Below are 24233 nucleotides of genomic sequence, written 5' to 3'. Positions count from 1 at the left end.
GGTATTCTGAGAGGCCAAGAATATCCTAAATAATATTAGAAATTATTTTTACATTTATACCTATATCAGCTTCATCAACTCTATTTTGCTCTTAGGACATGGAAAAATCTGTACATATTCTAAATTTCCATTCATCATTTGTTTTGAAGCACATACATTTGAAGCTTGAGAGTATAGTTGTTAGCAGACTTACAAATGACTGGATGGTGCATGGTTTATATATTCCTTATTTGACTGTTGTAGCGAGGCAGCTTGTGCAGAAACACATTGAATAGGATGGTAAGGCCCAGGTTTGGGAGAAGAGACATCAAATCATAATAGGCATATTATAGATCTTTAGGTATCCATAGTATGTAGCGGTTAGGAATCAAATATCTCCACCACTAGGTGATGACATCATTCATGTCGAAGAGTTTTCTTGATATTTCACACAATGCGACTTCGGCCAATGTAATGGGAAAAAACTATAGCCCACAAGATGTTATCATAATGTTCATTGGATGTCATGGAGGAAGATTTTAGATAAATTTTGGCACAATAGAATATTATTACATTTATAATTATGTCTTTCATAAATTGGGCTACATGAGTCGTATACATGCCTAAATTTTTCACATTATTCAACAGCCAGGCAAAATTAGTTGCAAGTTTATATTGATCACAATATGGCCATAAACTTCTTTAGAAATGATATTAGATAAAATAGAGGCATTATTTAAGCAAAATAATTTATTTTCATTAACCAGAGACGTGAATGGACATATGATGCTTCTTCAGTACATAGGAAAAATATCCTGTAACAACACTTAACCCGATATTGCAAGACCTTTAGGCTTCATATTTACATACGTACAGAGCATTGAAATTAAGTGTGCTTCTTCAAATCTATCCTAACAAGCTTAACAACCCTTATTTACAGAAAATAAATACTAACTTATCAGTTTTGCCAAGGTAATATTCAACAATCAAGTATCACTACGGGGGGATGCTAAATCTTTGGAGCGATCAACATCGTGGGTCTCAGAAACGGAAAACGTAAACAAGATGACTAATGCAAGTGAGGTTAAAATTAGGTACATAGTGGTTTCAGATTGTATATCTCCTTCCTTTTCAACTTTATATCTTTCACTTTCCATCCACCTGGCTTTCGCTGCTGTTCTCTTGGCAAAAGACCGGCCGTAGTGTTGACGAGCCCATTCATCGAAGTCATATATCGGAGTTTGCCCTGAAGGAGGTGGAGCGGTATGCCGAGATGCTCTTGATTGGTAAAACCTATCTTCCGGATTTTCATGAACATGGGCAGCTTGATCAGCTCCAGCTGTATGCAGAAGACCTCTATCATAGAGTTTCCTAAGTTTGTAATTCCCCAGGACCTCATAAGCAGCAGTTATATCCCTGAAAGTTGCAGATGCGTCAACACCCTTATTTTTATCAGGGTGATATACCATGGAGAGCTTGTAGTACGCGGCTTTAATGTCACTGTGTGTCGCTTTGGGCGTTAATCCCAACACATCGTAATGCGACTTACACAATATCACTGCAGTAGATATAGATCTTGCCACATGCAAGCAAGATGTCTCCAACCTCCTTACAGTATGCAGCTTCCACATGATCGCACAAATTACTGGGCAAGAAGGGATTACTCCAAATGATTATCTCATTTCGTCATTATTACTACTGGATGACAGCGTCGTAATGATTTGAGGTCAGGAGAAAAAGTAGGGTCGTCGCATTCTGAAGCCACTTAGGTCCTGAAAAATGAGCAAAGACGAAGATTGTTGGAATGTCTTTTGGTGGGCATATGAAGATGAATGACGCATGGTGGGAACATGCTTCAGAAATTTAACCGATTATTAACGGCCTGTAATATGTAAATACTCCCCATTTCTACCGTATTTGATTAAAATAAAAAATCGTACTTACTAACTGTAAGACAGCGGCGTTCGCATTCCTGCTTGTTGTTGTCTCATTGTTTATGTCACTCAATTGTCAGTAGTTCATCGTCGACAGCGCTCGTATCGCACCGCGTTTGTAGCAGAAGTATGATTCGCGACACAGCATCTGTGATGTGAGACAACTAGTTTACAAAAGATTTGAGAAACACGAAGGGAAACGGGTTTGTTTATGTATTGCAGTGCTGTATGTGTTTCGAAAAATTTGAAGACTAGATAACACATATCTTTCAGTATGTCTAGAAGACCAGAACACCAAGCTCCTCCTGAATTGGTGAGCATGTGCTCGTTATGGAAGCATGAGATTGATAAACCCTAAGGATGTTGCGTAGAAATAAAAAGCTGCAATACGTGACACATTCATTAGAGGCTGCTTTAGTTTTTTTGTTGCTATTTCCTTGTAATGTGCCAGCCCTTCTTCGTAAGTATTTTAGGTATAGCTTATCAAGTTTTTGTTGTTATTCCAGTTTTATAATGAAGAGGAGGCAAAAAAATACACACAAAAGTGAGTATATCAATTTCTCATGTGCTTACAGTATACATGTATCGTTAATTTAACGTTTTCATTCCCAATTTTTTCTCAATTATAGTTCAAGAATGATCGATATTCAGCTTCAAATGTCCGAACGAGCTGTGGAACTGTTGACACTTCCTGACGATTCTTCCTGCATGTTATTGGACCTTGGTTGTGGATCGGGCCTTAGTGGTAGTGTGCTCGAAGATCAAGGCCACGTTTGGGTTGGTGTGGATATATCGAAAGCAATGTTAGGCAAGTACCCTCATTCCTATCATGAATTAACCTTAACTTAACCCTTGAACGGCTAGCGTGCCCATATGGGCACAGCTGCAGTGGTCTAAATAATTTCGTATAAATTCCGACCCAAACATTATAGAGCATGCTGTTTTCACGAAAAATGATTACAATGTATCACTTTATTCGGTCCGTGTGCTTACGGTCAGCATTTATACCAGTAGTTGACTGTGGCAGGATAGGTATTCTTACTCTCTCTGTTCGAGAAGGCAAAAGAGAAAAAATGGCGAAGTGTCTTCAGTAAATGCGATTTTTTTCCTTTTTATTTTTTATACTCGGCTAAGTATTTAATCTTATCCTCATAATGAATGTTGTCAACATCGGTTTCTTTTGCCAGCAATGTGGTATCTTTTGTATGAGACAAGGAATTTGAATTTATTTTTGGGTGATCCCATATGGGCACGCTAGCCGGTAGCCGGGGGTGTATTTTTTGGCGGGTGTCCATCGCTACAAACGTCGTTATTGGGTCTGTTATCAAATAATTTCGATGTAAAACGCTAATTTTTTGTCAATCTTTCATTTTTTTCTTATGTCACTCGATTTTAATGACTTCAATAATTTGCTGTATTTTTTTGTAATATTTCCATTAATTTTTAGTACAAAGAAGTACATTTTATACTATTCAACACTTTTATTCATTGTACTTGCGTTATACTTTGCTCAACTGTCTAGTATGAAGAATGATAGGGCTATTTTCTACCACTGGTATACATACCCAACAATCAAGGGCATGGTGGAAGGGGAAAGGATGTTTGATAAATACAATGATGAAGCTAATGGTGAAGCGTTTTGTATCGCGTATAAAACTTTGAAACAATAAAAAGTAGATTGAACCCTGATCACATCGACCACATTGAACTCGTGGTCAAATTTTCCAACCAAGTCCAATCCCTGCAGCTCGATTCTGTAACTGTGATATCTGTGCTTCACGTGCTTCGAACCACAGTGGAGTTCTCACGCCTCTCACCGTGAAAGACGTTCAAGCGATCCTGCGAGCCTGTGTCGTGAAATGTTTGATGGATTGCGAACGATCAATTCAGTTTCTTATGTTGGTAGCTGTGCGGATGCGAGGAACGAATCAGAATCTCCGACACAAACTTACTTCAGCGGCCAACTGCAACTGCAGTTACCATAGAGAAACATATACAATGCCGTGGAAGAATCACTCCCAAAGTAAATCATACTTCCTTACTCGATTTTGAGTGAGGTCTTTTCTTTTAAAAGTACCTATTAATGATAAGTTACGGTTGCTTAATTAGTTTATAGCTATCATCTGTATATTACCTCTTTTATATGTTGCCAAGTGCTGCGTATCAAAGCCAATTATCACGTAGCAGGCTCGTAATTGCACAATTAGCACTAATTTTCTCATAATATGGAGCAAATGCTTACGCGAAATGAGAATAAGTGTTATTTTATTATTTAATAATGGTTCATTCTCGTTTGCGTTTGAGCTGTTCTCATCATTTCAGTACATAATTTTAAATGCGCTGTTGGGCATATATATATGTCTGATTGTGCAAGCACATGCCACTATTCACGATTTATATGGTGAAAATGTTTCTGGCGCGAATACGAGTTGATTATTAAAAGTTTCTGCTAGAGGACGAGATGTTTACATGTCTTAGTATTTCTATTATGTCAACAGAAAAAAGAATCATGTTGGTCGTGTTACTGAACGTCGGCAGCAATAATGCATGTAAGAGATGAAATGGATGATTAATGTTTACCTTAACGTACTAAATCATGCCCCGGCAAGCCACCTAAACGTCTACGAATTAATAGTGGTGTGAGCTCAGTGACAATATCCATCGCCAATCCTCGAGATACGCGGGACAAACCTCTTAAATCCTCTTCCCGCATCTCGAAGGGATTGTTGATATCGCGCATCTGCCACTGAAGTATGTGCATCTATTGCCTCCGTTGACATTGATGCTCATGCAACAGTAGCGGAGCTATGTAAAGAGCCTCCATTCTCCTTAATAAAAACAAATCGAAGGCTTGAACTTACAAAACAAATATTAAATAAATCTGTTAACATTCAATACCGTACAATACTTTTACCATTGGTTCTACTCCAAATTATTATTTTTTTATTAAGTTGTGAGTGTTTGACTTGTACATTCTAGCAGATGCACAAATATAAGGTAATTGTCAAACCCTCAGCGCAAAGTTTAACTTCTCACCAACTTCAATCGTAATAAAGGCCAATCAATTAAAATAGTACGCGGTTGTAAATTTAACTTTACGCATTTCTTTTATTTGTTTTTAATACATATTATTTATGGGAAGTGACAATATAAAATAGCCACCATCGTAATTAATGAATAATGTGCTAATAATTATCAATCACAGCGTAAATTCATAATGAAAAATAGGAGCGCATTGCCGCGACAAAGCTACCACGGGCCCTCTTGGGCGTGAATACTTTCACGGACGCGGCTGTGAGAGTGACGTCACTAAAAAGTTTCAGAATCGCTCCAGCATGAAAGCCGTGAATTCGTTGACGAAATCCGCTTGTGATGGCCATATCACATTTACAGAATCGAGCTGCTGGTTGTAAGTCACGAGGAGACAATCAAGACGAAAGTTAACAAGCAACCATTACAAGCTCCGTCAGTTTTAGTCCTGAAAAGGAAGGAGGAGATGGCAAAATGACTGAGACGTACGCATAGGCACAAGATGACGTGTCATCCGCTGAGAATATATTCCTCGAAATGAATTTCGCTGAATTTCCGGTAAATTCCTAGTTAAGGTTTCCGAAATGTTCATGACGGAAGCAATTTATTTATCTCTGTTCTATTCAATTCTATTCTAAGTGGTTATTGCTGTCTGCAGGGAGAGAATTTTTGGGAGAGTGGCGATGATGTCCGAAACACTCTGGTGTATAATGCCATTCACAAGGTTGCAAAATATAATGAGGGTTTTTTACTGTGCAGATAATAATCAATACGATAACAGCGGCAAAATGTGCACACTTAGGCCATTCATAAATATGATAAAATACATTTGTTTAGAAAACTATGTGCCAACCCTCGAGCTAAAACACGATGAATCCATGATAAAATATTTTGGCAATCATGGCTGCAAACAGTTCATACGGGGTGAGCCTATAAGTTTCGGCTTTAAAATATAGTGCTTGAATACTCCTTAAGATTACTTGGTGGACTTCAGCATATAGCAGGGACTGAGTGTTGTGGAAAAAAGTAACTACCATAAATTTGTAGGTAAATGCTCTTCATATTTGCTTATCATGTTGGACAATTTACTAGAGCAAGCGATAAATCTTTTCCATTTATTTTGACAGTTGGTTTACTAGCTTTCCTCTTATAAGTCAGTTAAAATCTTGAGGATATGAGGGTACTGGAACAGTTCTGAGAAAAAGGATACCCAAAGGTATCTCATCGATCGAAAAAACAGGTATCCACTGCTCCCATGCTTTCGCACAGGAGAAAAAAGGGAATATTGTTGTTGTTAGATAGAATTGACTATTTGGTAGTGACTGTCAAGTCACCTTGCCAATGTGTACACCCACTCACAAAGGTCACAAAATTCCCACGTGTTAACTCAAAAATGGTACAAGTTAGGCAGTGGTCTCTAGCTACAATATATAGATGAGCGGAACTGATCTCACGGATCAAAATATCAACAGGTACAGGAATGTTATGAGAGGAAAAAATGGTGATGGTCCACATGAAGCTATCTCCTTGATGCTGTCATTGTAAATGCCTGGATCTGTACGGAAAATTCTGGAGCAAATATACCCCAGTAAGCGTTTAGGCGAGAGATTGCACAAGTGTTTTTGTAACGAAGATGTACCTTTCCCAGACCTGGTGGTCGTATTTAACATTCCCTATCAAGTGCAACTAATTATAGAAAGTCTGATGACATAAGGTATGATGGCAGTGATAACCAATTTGTCCCGTTTCATAGATGCCAATGTTCTTATGAAGAATATTCTTCCCGCGTGCGCTCAGAATGGAATGTGCTAAAAGCCCAGATCTTTGCCTTCAATGAAATTCTGACTATCATACTCGGCCATTGAAAACCCAATATATAGTATTCAAAGACTACCAGCAATATAGGACTAATTTTTTTAATAAACTCATTGATAACATGTTTTTTTTCATTCAATAACTGTTTTCAAATCTGAGTTTTATACTTTAGTTTAAGTTCTTTGGACAGCCAAAAAAAATGTTTACACCGAAAAAATATAGTTTAATGATTTAAAATTACTTCAAATTGCCAAATAAAAGAAGTGTTATAGGTAAATACAAAAATATATGGTGTATCACGCAGTAAAAATAAGAATTATGATGGTTCGAGCGATTCTTCTGCAGAATGCAGACCCGTGGCCAGAACGGCTAGCGTACCCATATGGGCACACCCCCTCTGGCAAGAACGAATCAACAGAATTTTAAAACTAAGGGTTCATCTGAATCCTTGGGCAGTAATTAAGCAGTTTTTAACGGAAAAAAATAAAACTCCGAAAAAAAAACTCCGCTGTTTAAGGGTTAAGCATTTTAGATTACTGATGGTTTCATAATTATCTTTGTACATCTTACCGTGTTATACTACCTAATTACCAAATAGGAATTGCTTTAATTTTTTACTTAACATGTTGCAATTTCACTAGGCCAGCAAATTCTTGGAATTTTTCCTTCACCCTGGTATTTCAGTCTATTTAAATCCATTTCTTAATGGACCCTGGTTAGGAAGTGTATACCACTGTAATATCTTATTAGTACAAATGAAATATATAACGTATTGCAAATCAAAGCCCTGACTTGAGCTTGGAAAAAGTAACGTGGAATTCATATTATAATTATACTAAACACCATGAATACTCAACTTTATTGGTTATCCACGTCTCTTTTAATTTTTGGTTCACAGGAAATAGCAGTGCTTAACATTTCATGATGAATAATTTTACTGTATTCCATCTTATTATTTCGGCTGATATTGTGCAGAGAGCTGGAAATTTAATCACAAGGTCTAATTTCACTTAATAAAGGGATGGCTCAAAGGTAAATTTGCACAATTTCAGATAATGAAGACAATGATTTCAATCATGTTTTTCTTTGAATATAGGATAGTAACTCCTGAATCACCAAGTAAAAGCAACACAAAAGATAATCTCTGATGTATCCACATTCGCTATGAAAATACAGTAAAACCTCTATGTAGTGAACCTCTTTACATCATAAACCTCCTTACTTCATACCATTCCTATGGTCCCATCAGATTTACATGTAAATTTATAGGCAAACCTCTTTGTAGTGAACCTCTTTATATCGTAAAACCTCCACTTATCATACCAAGGAGACACCCCCGAGACGGCCTAACTACCTCTGCAAATCATACCGAGACAATTATATACCATTAATGCAGCCGCGATTATGTACATGGAATGAAATTTTCAGCAATAAATGTTTAACCCTTTTTTTTTTTTCTTATACACCTTGAATGTGCTGTAATTTTCATGTTAATCATTAGTTGTGGCCATTTTGTTCCATATGAGAGCATACCTAACAGTAAATTAATAGAAAAAAAGGATCTATCCTAATCATTTTAAGTGACTGTTGAATTAAGAGAGTTCACACAGTTTTCCCTCGAATCATGGCAAATATCATGTGATAATGCTCGCTTTCTGTAATTATTAAATAATAAATATACGTATGTCCACTGATGCATGCATGTGTGTTTAAACACATAAATACAATGGTTTAAAAGACAGTAGTGCCTTTCATTTCCGAAAGATATGAAAAAATGGAGCCTATCACTGAAACCTCTCTATAGTGAACCTCCATACATCAAATTGCCCAAATTTTGGTCCCCTCCATTATGATACAAAGAGGTTTTACTGTACCTACAAAAAATTAGGGTAATAGGAAATGAATTATAAAAATTACCATTGCTATCGAGAAAGAAAAATGCATCTCTGTGTATGTCTGATATTTTGCCTTTTTTTTGGTTACAATTTCAAGAATTGATAACTTCAATGGAGCACATTTTTCTGTGCTGACATAATTATTTTTCCATAAATCATCTCAAATTAACTGTGAAATGAATATATTCTGAGGTAGAAAATTTTTGTAAGCTCCATTGTCTTTCTGACACTGCCATAAGAGCTCATTTATAAGTTTTTTGGTTAACAAAGGTGATTTGTTGTAATGTTGTTTTCTTAGTGGGTTAATTGTTCAATGACCACTGATTGAAACTGAAATAATTGATTTAAAATGAAAATATTTTTTTCAATATGTATAGGAATGTACATAATGTTCACCATATTTCAAATTTATGTGCTGAATTTTTAATGAATTTTCATAATTGAAACTTTATGAATAACAGGAATCACTTAACATTCTTCCACTGCAATAGTGGAAGAATGTTAAGTGAATGTTAAGTGGGATTCAAGGGGGTAGTCGTGCCCCTCCTCCCTTAATCTGCCCCTAGTCCTTCCCCTACCATAATTTCTGCAAAATTGAAAAGATGGCAATCTTTCTTGTTAATCTCCAATGAAAGTTATTGTTTCACTGGCTTAATATTGTCTAAAAATAAATAATGAATATTCTAATTCAGTTGCCTATGCTTATCGGACCTCACACCCATTTTTGTTGAATGATATTGTATGGCACCGAGGTGCCAATTTGGTAATGAGAACCCCCTTCAAGTAACGACTAGCAAACTTATTCCACTCTTGTCCTGCTTATAGATGTTGCCAAAGACCGTGAAGTGGAAGGCGACTTGATATTGGGTGATCTTGGCCAAGGGGTGCCATTTCGAGCTGGAGCTTTTGATGGAGCAGTGAGCGTGAGTGCATTGCAGTGGCTTTGTAATGCAGACAAGTCATCACATCATCCAGCAAAGCGATTGGGTTGTTTCTTCACGTCTCTGTATGCATGCTTGGTGAGTCAGTGCTTTATTTCTTGTGTCAGTTTGCCCATTGACTTAGAAAGACAGGGATTCATCTGCTGGCAGAATGCTACCTTTCATTAATTGAGCTAGAAAATCAAGAGGCCCCTATTAACTTATTATTTTTTATTTTGCATTGTTTTTGCCACTATGTGTTAGGCGTGGCATTCACTGAAAGGAAATAATCGGACTTAAAAAGTTACTTGACACAGCTTAGTTTGTGAAGTAATTTCTAAGGAATTTATTACATGCTCTTGCCTAATGATATTATGTGCCGTAAATTCTATACTAGTGTGACTTAGGCCGTTTTACTCGGGACGCATCATTGTGCAATCTTACCTATGTACGAAGGTGCGGTCAAAAATGTGTCGAATAAAGGAGTGAATTACTACAACGCATGAGAGAATGCACTGCTGCGAGAGGGGAAAATAGCCCCTGCTCTAATTCCTGCAATTTCAACAATTTTTTTCAATGCTAACCTGGGGAATGATTTGCCCCGTGCATAACGCCCTTTATGTATATTCGAAAAGACGATTCAATTATCAGAACTTCTGCCATATTCACGCATTAAATAGGAAATTAAAGCTTAACAGTAAGGTTATAAAAGAATAATTCCGATTAATCTAAGTGTGATAGGTATTGTTTATGTTAATGTTAATTCTTAATCAATAATATTAGAAACTGATCAACAATCGTTGCTCTCAACAATCAAATCAAATATCCTCCTGGAATACATAGATTCAAATGGCAGAAAGCAGTTATTCATGTTTTTGACCCCATTCCACCAATTTTAAAAATCTGAAAAAAATTAGGGTTATACTTTAAGATAAGGGTAACAACATATATTTTTTCGGCGTGTCTATTGTTTCCTAAAATTTTTAATTTAATTTTGAAAATTTCAAACTTATTTAAAAGTTTACTTTTCGGTTCAAAAATTTTGAAAAAAATCAGAATGGTACACCATAATAGTATACACAATTTAAAATCAAGAAAACGATTTTACAAAAATAAAAACTGGAGATATGGTTAAAAAACTAAAAATCGTGTTTCAATTTTTTCTGGGGTTATTTTCCATTGTTGAGGCCTGAAACTTTGGGTATATAGGTACATAATTTTTGTTGCACTTTAAGTGTATATTTTTTATTTCTCAAAATATTGGGGGGCACTTTTCACCATCTTAACCTGCTTGACCCTTCTGTAGCTTTTATGGTCAAATAGTGCAATGATTTTTGAATGCTTTTTAATTGAAGAAATATTTAGGAAATTCTACCTTGATAAAATGTTTTAATCAACGAAAAACAAAGAACTGGAATTCTTTGCCAATGGGTTAATGATATATATATTTAGATGGAACTACAATGATTAGCTGTTTTACTTTGGGGAAAAAGCTATTAATTTTTAGGGGTGGATGAATCCAAGATTTTTTTCGGATCCAGATCCGGATTGGCTCCTTGATTTTCAGATCCAAATGCATTTTCAAATTCATGCTATAAAACAAAGTAATTAATAAAGTTTCTGCTGCATACATACAATCAGAGGAATGCTTTTTAGGTTTTCGTTAACTTTTTCATATTTTTATTAATTAAAAATCATTTTTATCGGCTTTCAAGCTGTATTTTAAAAACACTTATATCTTTGCATGCTCAGTATCTAAACATTTATGCTTGTGTTTGGAAATTAAAGTAGGAAAAATCTTCCGATAAACCTACGACTCAATTCAAATTTTCGTCACACATTTCCCCCAAATTTTGTCAATTTCTCATCATTTAATAACTTGTGTCTCACTCTTAAATGCTTCGGTTGTTGTGAGGTGGATATTGTACTTCTCCGCAATAGTTTCGCGGCACATTGCACATACATGGCATAATTGGTTCTCCTTATCTCAATAGAAATGTTTCCACACAATGAAAGGCGTATATCATGAAATTAAATTGCTACTGCACAATCAGCAACACAATTATCAGTGTTTAAAACAACATTTACAACACGCGCAACGAAGTTTGGGAGCAATGAGACAACGGCTCAGCTAGAGGAAGGGAAGCAGAAGCTCATTAAGGGAGAGTTGCAGGACAGGAGCATGCTCCCTCTGTATTTCAAACAATGAGCCTATGAATGAGGGAGTAAAGGACGAACAAGTCAGATCTTGCTTTGGTGACGTAGTTGCCTTCAAAGCGAAGCCAGGTGAGATATGTGATATAGGGAGTTGGTGCTTCCAGTCTCTGTATCTTTTTGTTTGAGGGTGCTGAAGTCACCATATGCCATGCTTGTTTCTTTGAAAGTTGTGCTGCTTGGACAATGCTGAATATTGGTATTGTCTAGTTGTCTTTAAAAAATCTCTGCCAATCAATTAGGGCTTAAAAAACGTAAAACACTATCAGAAATATGTCCCGTTTGGTCTCATTCTTTTTTGATTTCGTGCTCGTCTTCCAATTGCTGAAACCTATCGAAACATCTTCGGGTCCAGTAAGTCACTCACCTAGCATTTTTCCTCCAGAAATGGAGAATTGAAGCTGGTGGGATGAAAAAAAGGTCAGGAGGTGAGATGGGGTAGGGATGAAGCACATTTCCATTGTTCTCATGTGACTTGATTGATATTTTCCTTCGAAGATAATGATTTATGGACTACGTAGTTTCGGAAAGGTAAAAAAAATATCTGAGGCATGGGCTGATGGAGAGTTTTTTGATATCTGTGATGTATGTAGTTACTTTTGACGTGGTTATAATGTTGCTGAAATTGCCCCAATGGTTGCTTGGGAAGAGTCACACTATGTGCCTGTCATATTTTGCCTTAACACATTTCGTGCTGACCATTTTTTGGAGAAAATGCTTCTTGCAATGCCCATACATGTATTTTTTAATGCAAAATACCAAGGACTTGAATTTGTGGAGTACTCTAATTCTAAAAATATAATGATTTGCTAAGGAATTATGTGTTTAGTTTAGCACATAGAAAACACACTGAAGCAGAGCAGCAGCATGTATTCCACTTTATTCATTGCTCCAAGAGAGATCATATTCACAAAAGAAAGAAATCTTGACTTCACAACCTATGTCAACAAAGTAACCGTCTCTCTGTAGGCCTCCGCAATTCTCCTTAATACCACAATTTGGGTCATTGGCATTCCATTTTATAAAACCAGTGGAACTCAGCGGATCCCCTATGTATTTTTCGAAAAAAAAAACTCATATCAGCATTCAGAAATGTAAATTGAATAACATGACACCATACATAAGGTTTAATTTTTCATTAATTTCCAGTTTCATTTACATTAGAAATTTTCGGGACTGAATTAAAGTCAGGAATTCAAATGTGCAACCATAGTGATGAATTATGTATATTGTGAAGCAATTCAGAACAAATCATATTTGTCATGTGTTACATTTTTCTATCTTTAAATACACTTCGTGATGAGCATAAAACTTATTTTCATTTAAAAGAATAGAGGCTGATCTATACACAGGACTAATGCAGTGATTGTAGCTAGGGTCACACTAAGGTAGATATGACAACTACAGGCTCATGCTGTGTATTTGTATTTTGGCATTAACTTGATGTTTAAAGTTCACATTGATTCTTATGGCTTGTATAAAAAAATGGTAAGTATGAGTGCTTCTTAAACTCTGTTTACTTGTCCTCAACCAGAAATTTTAGTGTATTCTCATTGACTGTTAACCATATCTTTTTCCATCATTTGCAAGCACCTTGATTTTCAAAATATATTTTCACATGAATATGCTGACCAGTAAATTTTACAGCATCATCTTCCTGTAAGGTTTTCCAAGAAGACTTTATCACCTTGAATCCTTATTTGAGATTAAAATTTTACCTATCTTAGCATTTTCTCATAGTCTTGCATGTTTGTGTAGCGTAACAAACTGCTTTATTTTTTAATTGAAATCAAATTAAATCATCTTCCTAGAAGATAAGGATGAAATAAGTCAAAAAAATTTTAATATTGCATACCTAAAGTCTGAGATTTGAGAGTATGAGCTTCAATGAATGAGTATACACTACTTCCAAAGCACTTCCAATTTTAAAGTGCTAAATATCGTAATTTTTTAAAAGTATAACTGAATATTAAACTTCGTATCAAAAATAAAAACCTCTCCACAGTATTAAATAAAATTTGTTAACCAGAATAATTCTTTTCTTTGGAAATTTTAGATAATGTCTACCATTTATAATATCTATCTCTGAAGATGGGTTTGAAGCTAGTGGGACATTATTGGCCCACCCATTAATTCTTAGCAAAAATAAATGAATTTTTAGAGGGGAAAGTTCTCTGTTGTTAATGGGTAAAGTAGCCTATCATTTAATTTATCGCTAGCTTTTAATTGATGTGTTAGCTTTACAGTTACATTTTAATTGTTTCTCTATCTTAATTTGAACGAGAGTTTCAAAAATTTCTCTGTTCTAGAGTTATTCATTTTAACAATTGAGATGAATTTGTCAGGTGAATATCACAGTCAATTTTCATTGTTGAATTCTGAAGATTGAGGTTAATGCCTAAATTGCTGTGTTCATTGCACCGACTTCAGTGAAAATCAGAGTACTAACGAAAGCTCTAAACTCTCCGATTAATCTGACTTGGTATTACTCAAGGTACTTTATTTTTAATTATCTCTGAGAATGCCGATAAGTGCTACTGTGCTTCTCCTTTCTCTTGCGAATATTGCCAGGGGGATTATAGCACTCCTTCTACAAGTCAATGTTCATTTTACAGCAGCCTACCGATTATCCAGCTGCAGTTTATCCAGGTTGCGAATTATCCTTGCATGATTTTCACTATTGCTCAATTTTTTCCACGATCTTTATAAAGAAAATCGGATGCCAAATAATCGTAATCACAGCACTAATACTAGGATACACCAGACTTATTATTTCCATTCGAATCCCCTGCGTAAAACGGAAGCAATCACGTACTAACTGCATTCACAGGAGCACCGTGTTCCTGTTTTCCAAGCCGCGCTCCTTGATCATGGATGCACGTCATGCAGCGGTTGCAACCTGGACAACTTGCGCGAGACAAGAGTACTTGGTGTGGTTCCTGACAGTGTAGTTTCCGACGTCGAGCAGTGGTTTTGAAGCATTCGTGCAAACCACTTATCTGTATCCATGATCTCACAGCTACGGATGTGTGTTTTTCAAAACCAGGCCTTACATGGAACATTAATTATACGAGCACAACCATGTTATCGCCGCTATAAAGATCGCGAACTGGCAAAGAAAGCTCTCAATTAGTCTGGGAAGCACTCTTAAATAACAGAATAACTGCATATATAATGAAATATTGTTTGTTTTACATAAATTATGAACACTACAATTTACAAGACATTTAAGTGAAAGTTTGGAATATCCATGTTATCCGATTATTCGTGCCGTCTCTCCCCATCATTAGCTTCCCATTACTGTATTATAGGTAATACATTGTTGAAATTATTTCTGAACTCATATTTTGTTGAAAATCATCAAATTATAAAATAAAAAAGTGAAAACACCCATTATAAAGTTTTCTGTGAGTTTTTTAGTACATATTTACTTTCATTTGTCTTTGAGACAGTTTTTTTTTCCTAAACTTCTGCAAAATCAGCAAAAATGCAAAAATAAATTGGTTGGCTCTCAAAGGGATAAAAAGTCTTACTTACCATACATATATGCTGACATCAAAATATTTTATATATCATCTAAGTATGCACAGTAACGGGTTTTTCATGAATATTGATGTTTTGTTAACCAACATAAAGAAAATTACTGGGGTTAATGTATGACTAGGTACCTACCAAAAATAGTTATGTACTTTCCTTCAGTGATTTGATCGTGGAATCCAACGAATGCATAAGTATTAGCCTCTGTTTGCTGGCGATGCATGTTGGCCAACACATTATACTCTGCATCTTAGTTAATTATGGCAAGATGGCCACCATCCTTTGAGCATCTGAATAAAGCCTCGCTGAAGTTTGATGGATTTGTGTACAACTTGTAGTAGCCAATGCCAGGGAAAAACTCATAATCATCAGGTTTGGGAGGTGCAGCTGAAATGTATAAAAAATGAAAAATCCCAAAAGTCTATAGATATGTTTTTCCGAGGTTACTTATCTGTTATCAATAAATGCACATGAATGATCTTTATTTGTGTAACTTTTCCAAACTTGTTACATATTATGAAGTTTCAGTCCTACTATTTTTCTATCGTAGGACCTCAAGACTTAGGTTGTAAGATGATGGGAAAAGAATTTTTTGGCTTAATGATTATATTGCTTTAAATATATTATTCAAAGTCACGATGAAAAGTCTCATTTTCAATATTAGTAAGCATTCAAAAAAATCCTTGTGTGATTAGGTACTTGCAATTCACACAATTGGCTCTTCTAATCTGGAACCTGATTTTAATGAAATTTTGAAGTCGAAATGAGTATTGTTCGTCACACTAATTTGGTTTCATATAACTAAAGGCAGGAATCTATTTACTTTATCTGATTTTTTGCAACAGTTCATTTTTGAATTTTTTTCACGTTTATATTCTAATTTTTGAGGAAATTGAATTCCTGGCACTGATTTGTTTTTTTTTTTTTTTTGTAATTCCTTTGGCCCGCATAAATGTCAGAAATATATAGTGTGGCCCTTGCATTGAAAAGTTTTGAGACCCGTGCACTAGGCTATAATGCTCCTATTTTGTCTATGATTACCTGTAATTGTTGCTTCAATGGTTAAGACTTGAGAGCCAGCAATGTCATCAACACACGTGTTATAGTCCAACTTCCAGGATCTCTGAGGGACCTCAGGTTTTTTAATGCTATACCTTGTGATGGAATGGCCTGTTTGATTAATCTTGCTGTTGATGGAGATGCCGAAAGATGAGCCTCTGCATTGCAATTGATGATCTGCTGATTGCGATCCCTTCTCTACAAATGCTGATACCAGGACTAATGTTATTAATGTCACCCTCGTGGTACCCATTGCAATAGATGGCTGCTATCTTGAAAATGGGCAGGTTTCTTAAATACTAAGTGGTGAAATGACTGATATGAAATTAGGAGTGTGGTTTTATAAATCCTTGCATGGAGATAGTGAATGTTTGTCTTGCTCGCCTGTGTGTTCAATTTTTTCCAATCTTAATTTATGACTTGAGGTCATCAGTAAAATGGGTCCTGATAATCTCATTAATATTGTGACACCAGGGATAAATATGTCAATTTTTGGCCATTTTTCGTATTTAAATTTTGATAAGCCAGAATTAATGAAACAGAAGTTATGGGAATGTCATGTGTCTATCCAACTTTAAGATAAATGAGGGTCAATCCATTTTTTTTTGCTGTTGATTACGTACGAGAGTGTCTTGATTTTCTTTCTTAGTGGTAAGGAGCCTCCTCTTTAGGAAGTTTTACGCCTCATTACAGCATTCATAAGCATTTGTAAGCATTGCCTTAATTTATGCTGCACCTTTGCATTTTTCTACTGATTCAAAAAGAAAATGTTTTTAAAAATACATAGAAGTCATGCACTGCCTTTTTTCTCTAAGTGGACATTATGTAATTCCAAATTCATAGATTTACATTTTGTTAAGATGAAGTTCTGATCAAATTCATCAATTAAAATGGCAAATGAAAGTTTTTTTTGTGGACCGATTCAATAGGGTAGTTTCCTTCATCAGAGAAAATGGAAGGCATTGATTGCGATTCGTTACCCACCATTAGTGTATTCATAATATACAAATTATTTGGTTTTAGAAATACCGGTTTAGACGAATGGCAATGGTCAATTTTAACTGCATTTGAAAAATTCCAGATTGGCGGCCATGCGATGCCACTCCACTTGACGTCACAGGGACCTAGTTTCTATAGAAATAGATAGGAGTTTTACATTGTCTGAGATTACCAATGCATGCATGAGGCACAGAGCTCAGTGAAACATCTCTTAATAATCACCTATTAGAATTGCCTACGGTCGGAAAGTTTCCTTTGTTTGATAGGATATTAATAATCCTCATTTAAGCCAAGCGCTACCTGCTAGCAGGGTACTCTGCTACCTGCTAGCAGCCGGCATCATATCAGCGCTCAAAGCCTCGCCCCAAGGTCACCTTACATGGTGACTGCGAGAACCAGAATGATGTCACACGGGGTTTTCCCAGCATTTCAGTTACTGGTTACCTGCAAATTTTAATGCTAATATCGTACATTAATTAGGTTGTTTAATCATCTTTGGTACTTGAATACAATAGCATTCCTGGAGAATTTTTTGTTATTTTTAACACCCATGCTTTACATATTAGTGAATTTCCTGATGGAACTTCAGGTATATAAAATTAAATTTACCAATGCCTATTCCTTTATTGACAAAGATAAGCTGTCTGAAATGGGTGAGACCGCTTATGAAATATTCGAAGTGCATTACTGTTTTTTTGCTAATGGGTTGATAATTTTTTTTCATGTTGGTTGCAGAGTCGCAGTGCTCGAGCCGTATTCCAATTCTACCCTGAGAACAGTGATCAAATTGAGTTGGTGACTTCACAGGCCATGAGGTCAGGATTTCATGGAGGTGTGCTAGTGGACTACCCTAATAGTACAAAGGCAAAAAAGTTTTTTCTTGTTCTGATGACTGGTGGACCACAAGTTATGCCTCAGGCCCTAACAGATGGAAACTCAGCTGCTGAAGTTGGGAGACATGCTCAGTTCACCGACAAAAGGTTTGATATTTTTTTTACCATAAGGAGCTGTCAATGTCTGCTTTTTATCTTTTACATAGGGAGTTAGAATTTTGTTGAGGTGTTCAATGAGATGCGCTTCCATAAAGTTTGCAGATGAAATCTTTGCATGTGGTGTTACATATGGAAGTAGAGGCTACTGTTTTCAGTGGTAGAATCTAATCTCTTGAAACTTATTCTGGATTATCACAATGAGCATGAGCACTTTCCCTGGGTGTCTCCATTGTTTTACCTTTCTCTATTTGTAACCTTTTGCCAAGGGTTCCAATTTCACCTGTATTTGCTAGCTGCAACTGATTACAAACATAATTAGTCTGAAAATGGTGCTCCAATTGTGATGCCTGCCTTGAAATTTTGCAAGGAAAACTAAAGTGTATTACTGTTTAAAGTTGATGCTCAAACAGTTTAAAGTTGAAGTATTCGGATGAATAATTCAATTCATCTGAATTCGTAGAATAATGCTTCCTCACCGTCATGTGAATATTTCTCGTTGAATGAGTAACTGTAACTTGCCAGGAGATTCAGAGGTTTAACTGACTACCGTGAAGAATACATCGCACGGTTACTGTTATATGTCTTGTGCCTCTCATTCGAAAATACAGTGGAACCTCGATCAGTCGTTTTTCAGGGGGATGGATGAAAAGAACGATGAATGCGGGAAAACGATAAATGCGGGAATGGTTGTCCGGGTTGCCTATGTCCCAGGATCCGTTGGATTTTTGCGAATTATGACATTCATTAATGGATTCAAACGAGATTTCAGCTGATTACAGGAATATTATTACTTTATCGAAACACTTAGGTCATATTGTTGATTCGACTTATCTCTCTTTCTAATATCCTAAGGGAACAAGACGCCTTGCTAAAAAATTTTTGAACTCCACTCACTGCTATTTCACTGTAAACATTCTTATCCATCAAATTCCATTTCAAGTACACGTATTTACGCGAGAAATGTGCGTCTTATGCCTCAAACAACTGATTTCGCCGTCGCAGTGATTGGTTATGAGATGGATCAAGAAGGCCAAAAATAGTTTATTATTGGAAATGTTCCTTTCTAGCAATGAAATTTTTAATATGATTGAGGCAATGTGGCGTTAATCGTCAGCGGCACGCCCACCTGATCCTCGGCTTCATCCCACTTCTTGTTTTCACCAGGGATCTCGCTCTACCCCCATCCCTGCCGTGATGTGCTACCGGACAAACCGAGGCGTTCTGCAATATTCACGCATTCTAGCCCGGATTCTTCTCTTCATCATCAATTATTTTGAGTCCATCTTTTAAAGTTCTCACTTGTATCTTCGGAAGGGCCATGGTCGGAAGACGAATAAGAATAAAACTAATAAAAATGAAACCGGACTCCATTGAACCCACACGGAAAACACTCGCTGGTTTTAAGTCAACCCACCCCGGAAAGTACGGAACCACTCGTACGAGGTGAAGTTCGGCACTAATGCTATCGCGTACGGCGTAGGCAGAGCTTACTGCAGAGGGTGAAGCATGACCATATGACTGCGCAATTAAATTTTTTATCCTATAGAGAAGGCAACTTACCCACTCATTTCTAACAATAAGTAGCGTAGCTCTAGATGAGCAGATGAATTCAGATTGCTAGTCGAGAGAAACAAAATATCCTGAGAAGACATCGCTTCGTTAGCAACTCAGACAAGTGAAACTTGTAGCATAACTCGTAAATTGTAACCAGACTCGTAATTGTTTTCGAAAAAAATCGCATCAACTTCCGTGAAGCTCACTATCAGCTGCGAGGATATCGGTATTAGCCAGAAATCACCATCGTATTATTCCAACTATTTCCTTGCTTAAAATGCTTAAATAACGTTAGAAATACGTCGTGTTTGGTATCAATCTTTACTGAATTACGTGCACATCACTAATATCTCAATATAATAAAAGTATAATACCAATTGCCGAAATTCATTTTTAGATACCTTTTGGGCTAATAGGTGATTCATGCAGCAGTTGACCTCCACCTTTGAAGCGAGTCCGCTAAAAAAAAGTTAGCGGTCGAGAGAGGGGGAGGCGTGAAAAAGGTTTCTTTTGTTCTCGAGTAGCTTGATATTTTCTTTCGAAGCTAAGGTCGTCGTAAGACGATCCCTGCTCTAGCTGGGACCTTTTTTTTATTTCGGAGAAGAAGAAAGCTTCAACCAGGGGGGGGGGATACCGGATCTTGGGAAATGCGCTTATGTAACTATCCCACGGCACTCTGCTTCTCCCTATTGCATTTCAATCTCCTGGGGAAGATTCAAGCTATGTCTGTTGTGATTAGCCATAAATAACACGTTGTAAACACTTCGTCTCATTTTTATCAAACGATGAATGCGGGAAAATTATTCGACGGGACCGCGATCTTCAAACGATAAATGCGGGAAAACGATACTTAGGGGAACGATAGATGCGGGAAAAAATTACATTGTCTTTATGGAACTTAATTTGGGACCAGGAGCGGCGAACGATGAATGCGGGAAAACGATGAATGCGGGAACGATAAATCGGGGTTCCACTGTATTCCTTTGCGGCTCAGGTTGATGATATCATGCAAACTGAAAATTTAAGAGGAAATAGTTTTGGCACTTCATTGCTGATACAGCTTAACTTCAACATCTTTTTTTTAAGCAAAAGTGATAAAGGTAAAAGTAAAATATAATTGGTACACCTAATGAAATGACAGATGGCCTGATTTTACCAGTCAATTTGTTTATACTCTCTTTTAGTGCAATAAAATTCTCTGAATCATGTGATTCTCCTTGATATTGAAATTGTGTGTTAAAGAGCCAATTTAACAACTTCACCTAAGTGATATATTTTGGTAACTGACTGGCTTAAAGCTGGTGCAGATATATAAATGTGGGGTAGAATGTAACGGCCAATCTTCGCCCTACCTACCTTCTATTCTCCTATTATCAAGCCTTACCCCTATCCTCATCACCATCTTCTCTATCGTGCAAGTTTCTGATATTGGTCGATGAAGCATGTGAAACTTGCTTTTTGAAAAGTGCATTAAAATACATGAATTTATTGAAAATCTTATATGTACTCAGAGCTTTAATTAGAGTATGGTATTACAAATATTAAACATAATGCTTAGTTCATCAAGAATCCTATTGCAATTCAATCATAACCAAATTTTTATTAGTGTCCTTTTAAATTACCTATGCTGCACTTTTTGATTCCTCTCGACTTATGAACAAATCTGGAGTTCATAGAATTTATGGGAGCTCAAGGTACTGCATGGATTTTGAGAATCTGTAGATTCAAACTTATATCAATGGATTCAGCCAAATTTAAAGGCCATTTTACACGGGGCATTTAATTGTAAAATTCAACGTGTGTACCAAGGCGCAGTCCAAATTGCCTTGGGTAAAGCAGGGAATTGCTTGAAAGCATGCGAGAATGCATGGACGTAAGTTGGAAAAATAGCTCCTGTTCTTATTTCGTTTGTGCTTTTGCATTCGTGCCATAATGAGAAATTAAAACAGTTCTAACCTGTGCAATCACGTGCCCTATGTAAAACGGCCTTTAGAAAGCATGCCCCATCCACGAAATTGCTTTTTCATCTGAAAGAAGCAAAAAATTAACATTGTTTTATCATAGCACTTTAGCCATAAGTTTCCTCTATGTAATGTAATGAAATTTGTATGGCTTTTCTCTATATTCCCTTTGCAGGGAAAGAGTAAAGAAAGCAAGGGGAAAGCCTCTAAAGAACTCAAGGGCATGGATATTGGAGAAGAAAGAGAGGAGGCGGAGGCAGGGAAAAACAACCAGAGTAGATACCAAGTATACAGGTCGAAAAAGACCTGGACATTTCTAAAAGTGCGACTGTGGTCAAAACGTGGTGGCTCATTGCAAATTTGGCTGTGTGAATCAACCTTTTTATGATGATGCGCATTGCGGAGTGTGATTGAGTTGTGAGCTGGCTTAAGAATGCCCTGTGAATATGCTGTGTTGCCTGAAAGAGCTGGCTGAATCATGGTTATTTTTTATCACTTTTGATTGTACATACTTTCTATTGTTAATTAAATTTTAGCAATATATAATAAGCATAATGTTGTGTTCATTTATAAATACATGTGTCTATAACCACAAGATAATCTCTTGAATTTCTTCAGGCAATCAGCTGGAGAAGTGAGGATCTTACGAAAGCCTAAATCCCATGATCATTTTTTCATGGATATATCCAAGGACCATTTGAGTTATGCATTTCAATAATGTGGAAATGATAGCTTAGCTAAGTGAGACTTAGGTGAGGAGTTGGCAGACGGATTAATTCCTCTTGAATGAATTGCAGTCCCTTTTCAGGCTCATTCTTCCAAAGATTAGTTACGATTGTTTCACAAATAAGATTCTCATAATGTTGAATTGGTCATTGAAATAAATAAAACATGATGCTTATTGGCTGAAACCAGAGAGGGGAAAACAACTTCCTTATAGTCGTGGTTGTTTAAAAAAAGTTATGTGAGAATTAATTGTGTTATTAATGCAACCATGAGCACTAAATTCTGTGGGTTAATGTGTAAATTGGTGAAAAAGAGTTTGTTAAATAAGTTTAAACCTTGAATAAATCTCCATCCATTTTAAGAATCGCCACTCTAATACCATTTTATGGTACCATATAATGCTATTGAAAATTTTATATGCTCAAGGAAGTAGGAATTTTACTGATATAGACAATATTATGTGCAACATGCAGTGATTTTTTATTTGCAAGTGAGATTTGCCATTATTAGTAAAACATCAATAGGAGCAGAAAGTAGGTATTTAAGATTTTGGTTTGCATATTTCGGAACTATGTGAGTACTTAGTCAAGTTTTCACAAATCTCCAACTAGTATAAAAGTCATTAATTTTAGATGTACTGGAAACAAAGTATATTACAAGCACAAATGAGTAGGTTTTTCACATGAGTATCTTATAATCTAGTTATGTTTTTTGATCCATAAGCCTTATATGCTTGTGGGGTGAGTACTTGTTAGGAACCTAAATTAGTTTGTTTTCCCTGCTTGTAATTAAAGGTAACCTAATGAAATATCGGAATAGTGACCGTTAACTAACATGATTTTGATTATTAAAGCATTCTAACTATTTGGCAACTTTGGGTGTATGATTTGCCAGTGGCATGAAGACTAACAGCCATGAGTACTACCCAACCAGGAGCTATTATTACTGTTGGTAGAATTCCAAGGTTTGTGTGGACTGGAGCTTGTTACTGCATCGGTCAGGTGAGTACAGAATTGCATAATAGTTTCCTCTCAGTTGTTTTGTTTGCAAATCTAGGGAAAGGATCCTGTACTGATTGTTGGGGAGAACAATATCCCCTAAAAGGCAAATTGTGTCCCATGGAAGTGACCATCTTGGCAATTTTTTCATACAATAGTTATGAAATTCTCTGAATTATCATCCACGCTTATTGCCCCTTCCCCAGTCCTCAACAGTTCCTCTTCAATACCTTCTTGCATTTCTTCCAATGTAGTCTACCGCCTATTATACAATTTCTGTCCTGCTTTTTACACAGGTGAGTGTAACACACCCCTTGCCATATGTGTGAATGACAGTAGACTACAAAAATCCCACACTTTCTTGAATCTGTGCTCAAACACATTGACTCCCACAACCAATCCTTGGACAAATGGTTTTCTTTATCCACCCTTTAAGTTCTTTCAGCATTTTTCCGCAGTATTGAAGTGAGAAGTCGTGAGTTGGCCCATATTTGGTTGGAGAGGGCATGTATAACTTCCTGTCTCTGGGTGACATCCCCTTCATCCCACTTTGGGCTTAATGTTATCTGACATGATGAATTTCATAAGTTTACGGCTGGAAAGTGATAGACTCATCTTTT

The 24233-nt window shown here is 36.4% G+C and overlaps 3 protein-coding genes across 3 annotated transcripts; 1 reads left to right on the top strand and 2 right to left on the bottom strand.

Moving 5' to 3' along the window:
• Positions 1–714: 714 nt before the first annotated feature.
• LOC124156076 (dnaJ homolog subfamily C member 30, mitochondrial) lies at positions 715–2004 on the bottom strand. The gene is made up of 2 exons (XM_046530388.1): positions 1924–2004; positions 715–1751 (listed from the first exon to the last, which is right to left on the bottom strand). Exon 2 carries the CDS (start codon positions 1608–1610, stop codon positions 966–968), a length of 645 nt encoding a protein of 214 aa, XP_046386344.1. The 5' UTR covers positions 1611–1751; positions 1924–2004; the 3' UTR covers positions 715–965.
• Positions 2005–2053: 49 nt separating this feature from the next.
• LOC124156075 (probable 18S rRNA (guanine-N(7))-methyltransferase) lies at positions 2054–22444 on the top strand. The gene is made up of 6 exons (XM_046530387.1): positions 2054–2226; positions 2420–2457; positions 2543–2721; positions 9479–9672; positions 18118–18362; positions 22065–22444. The coding sequence occupies exons 1-6, from the start codon at positions 2188–2190 to the stop codon at positions 22207–22209; spliced, it is 840 nt and encodes a 279-aa protein (XP_046386343.1). The 5' UTR covers positions 2054–2187; the 3' UTR covers positions 22210–22444.
• Positions 12612–17326, bottom strand: LOC124156077 (hemolymph lipopolysaccharide-binding protein-like). The gene is made up of 3 exons (XM_046530389.1): positions 16366–17326; positions 15460–15711; positions 12612–12836 (listed from the first exon to the last, which is right to left on the bottom strand). Exons 1-2 carry the CDS (start codon positions 16634–16636, stop codon positions 15575–15577), a joined length of 408 nt encoding a protein of 135 aa, XP_046386345.1. The 5' UTR covers positions 16637–17326; the 3' UTR covers positions 12612–12836; positions 15460–15574.
• Positions 22445–24233: the final 1789 nt, after the last annotated feature.

Source organism: Ischnura elegans, chromosome 3, assembly GCF_921293095.1.
Source record: "Ischnura elegans chromosome 3, ioIscEleg1.1, whole genome shotgun sequence".
Classification (NCBI taxonomy): Eukaryota; Metazoa; Arthropoda; class Insecta; order Odonata; family Coenagrionidae; genus Ischnura; species Ischnura elegans.
This window is presented reverse-complemented; position numbering and strand designations above follow the sequence as displayed.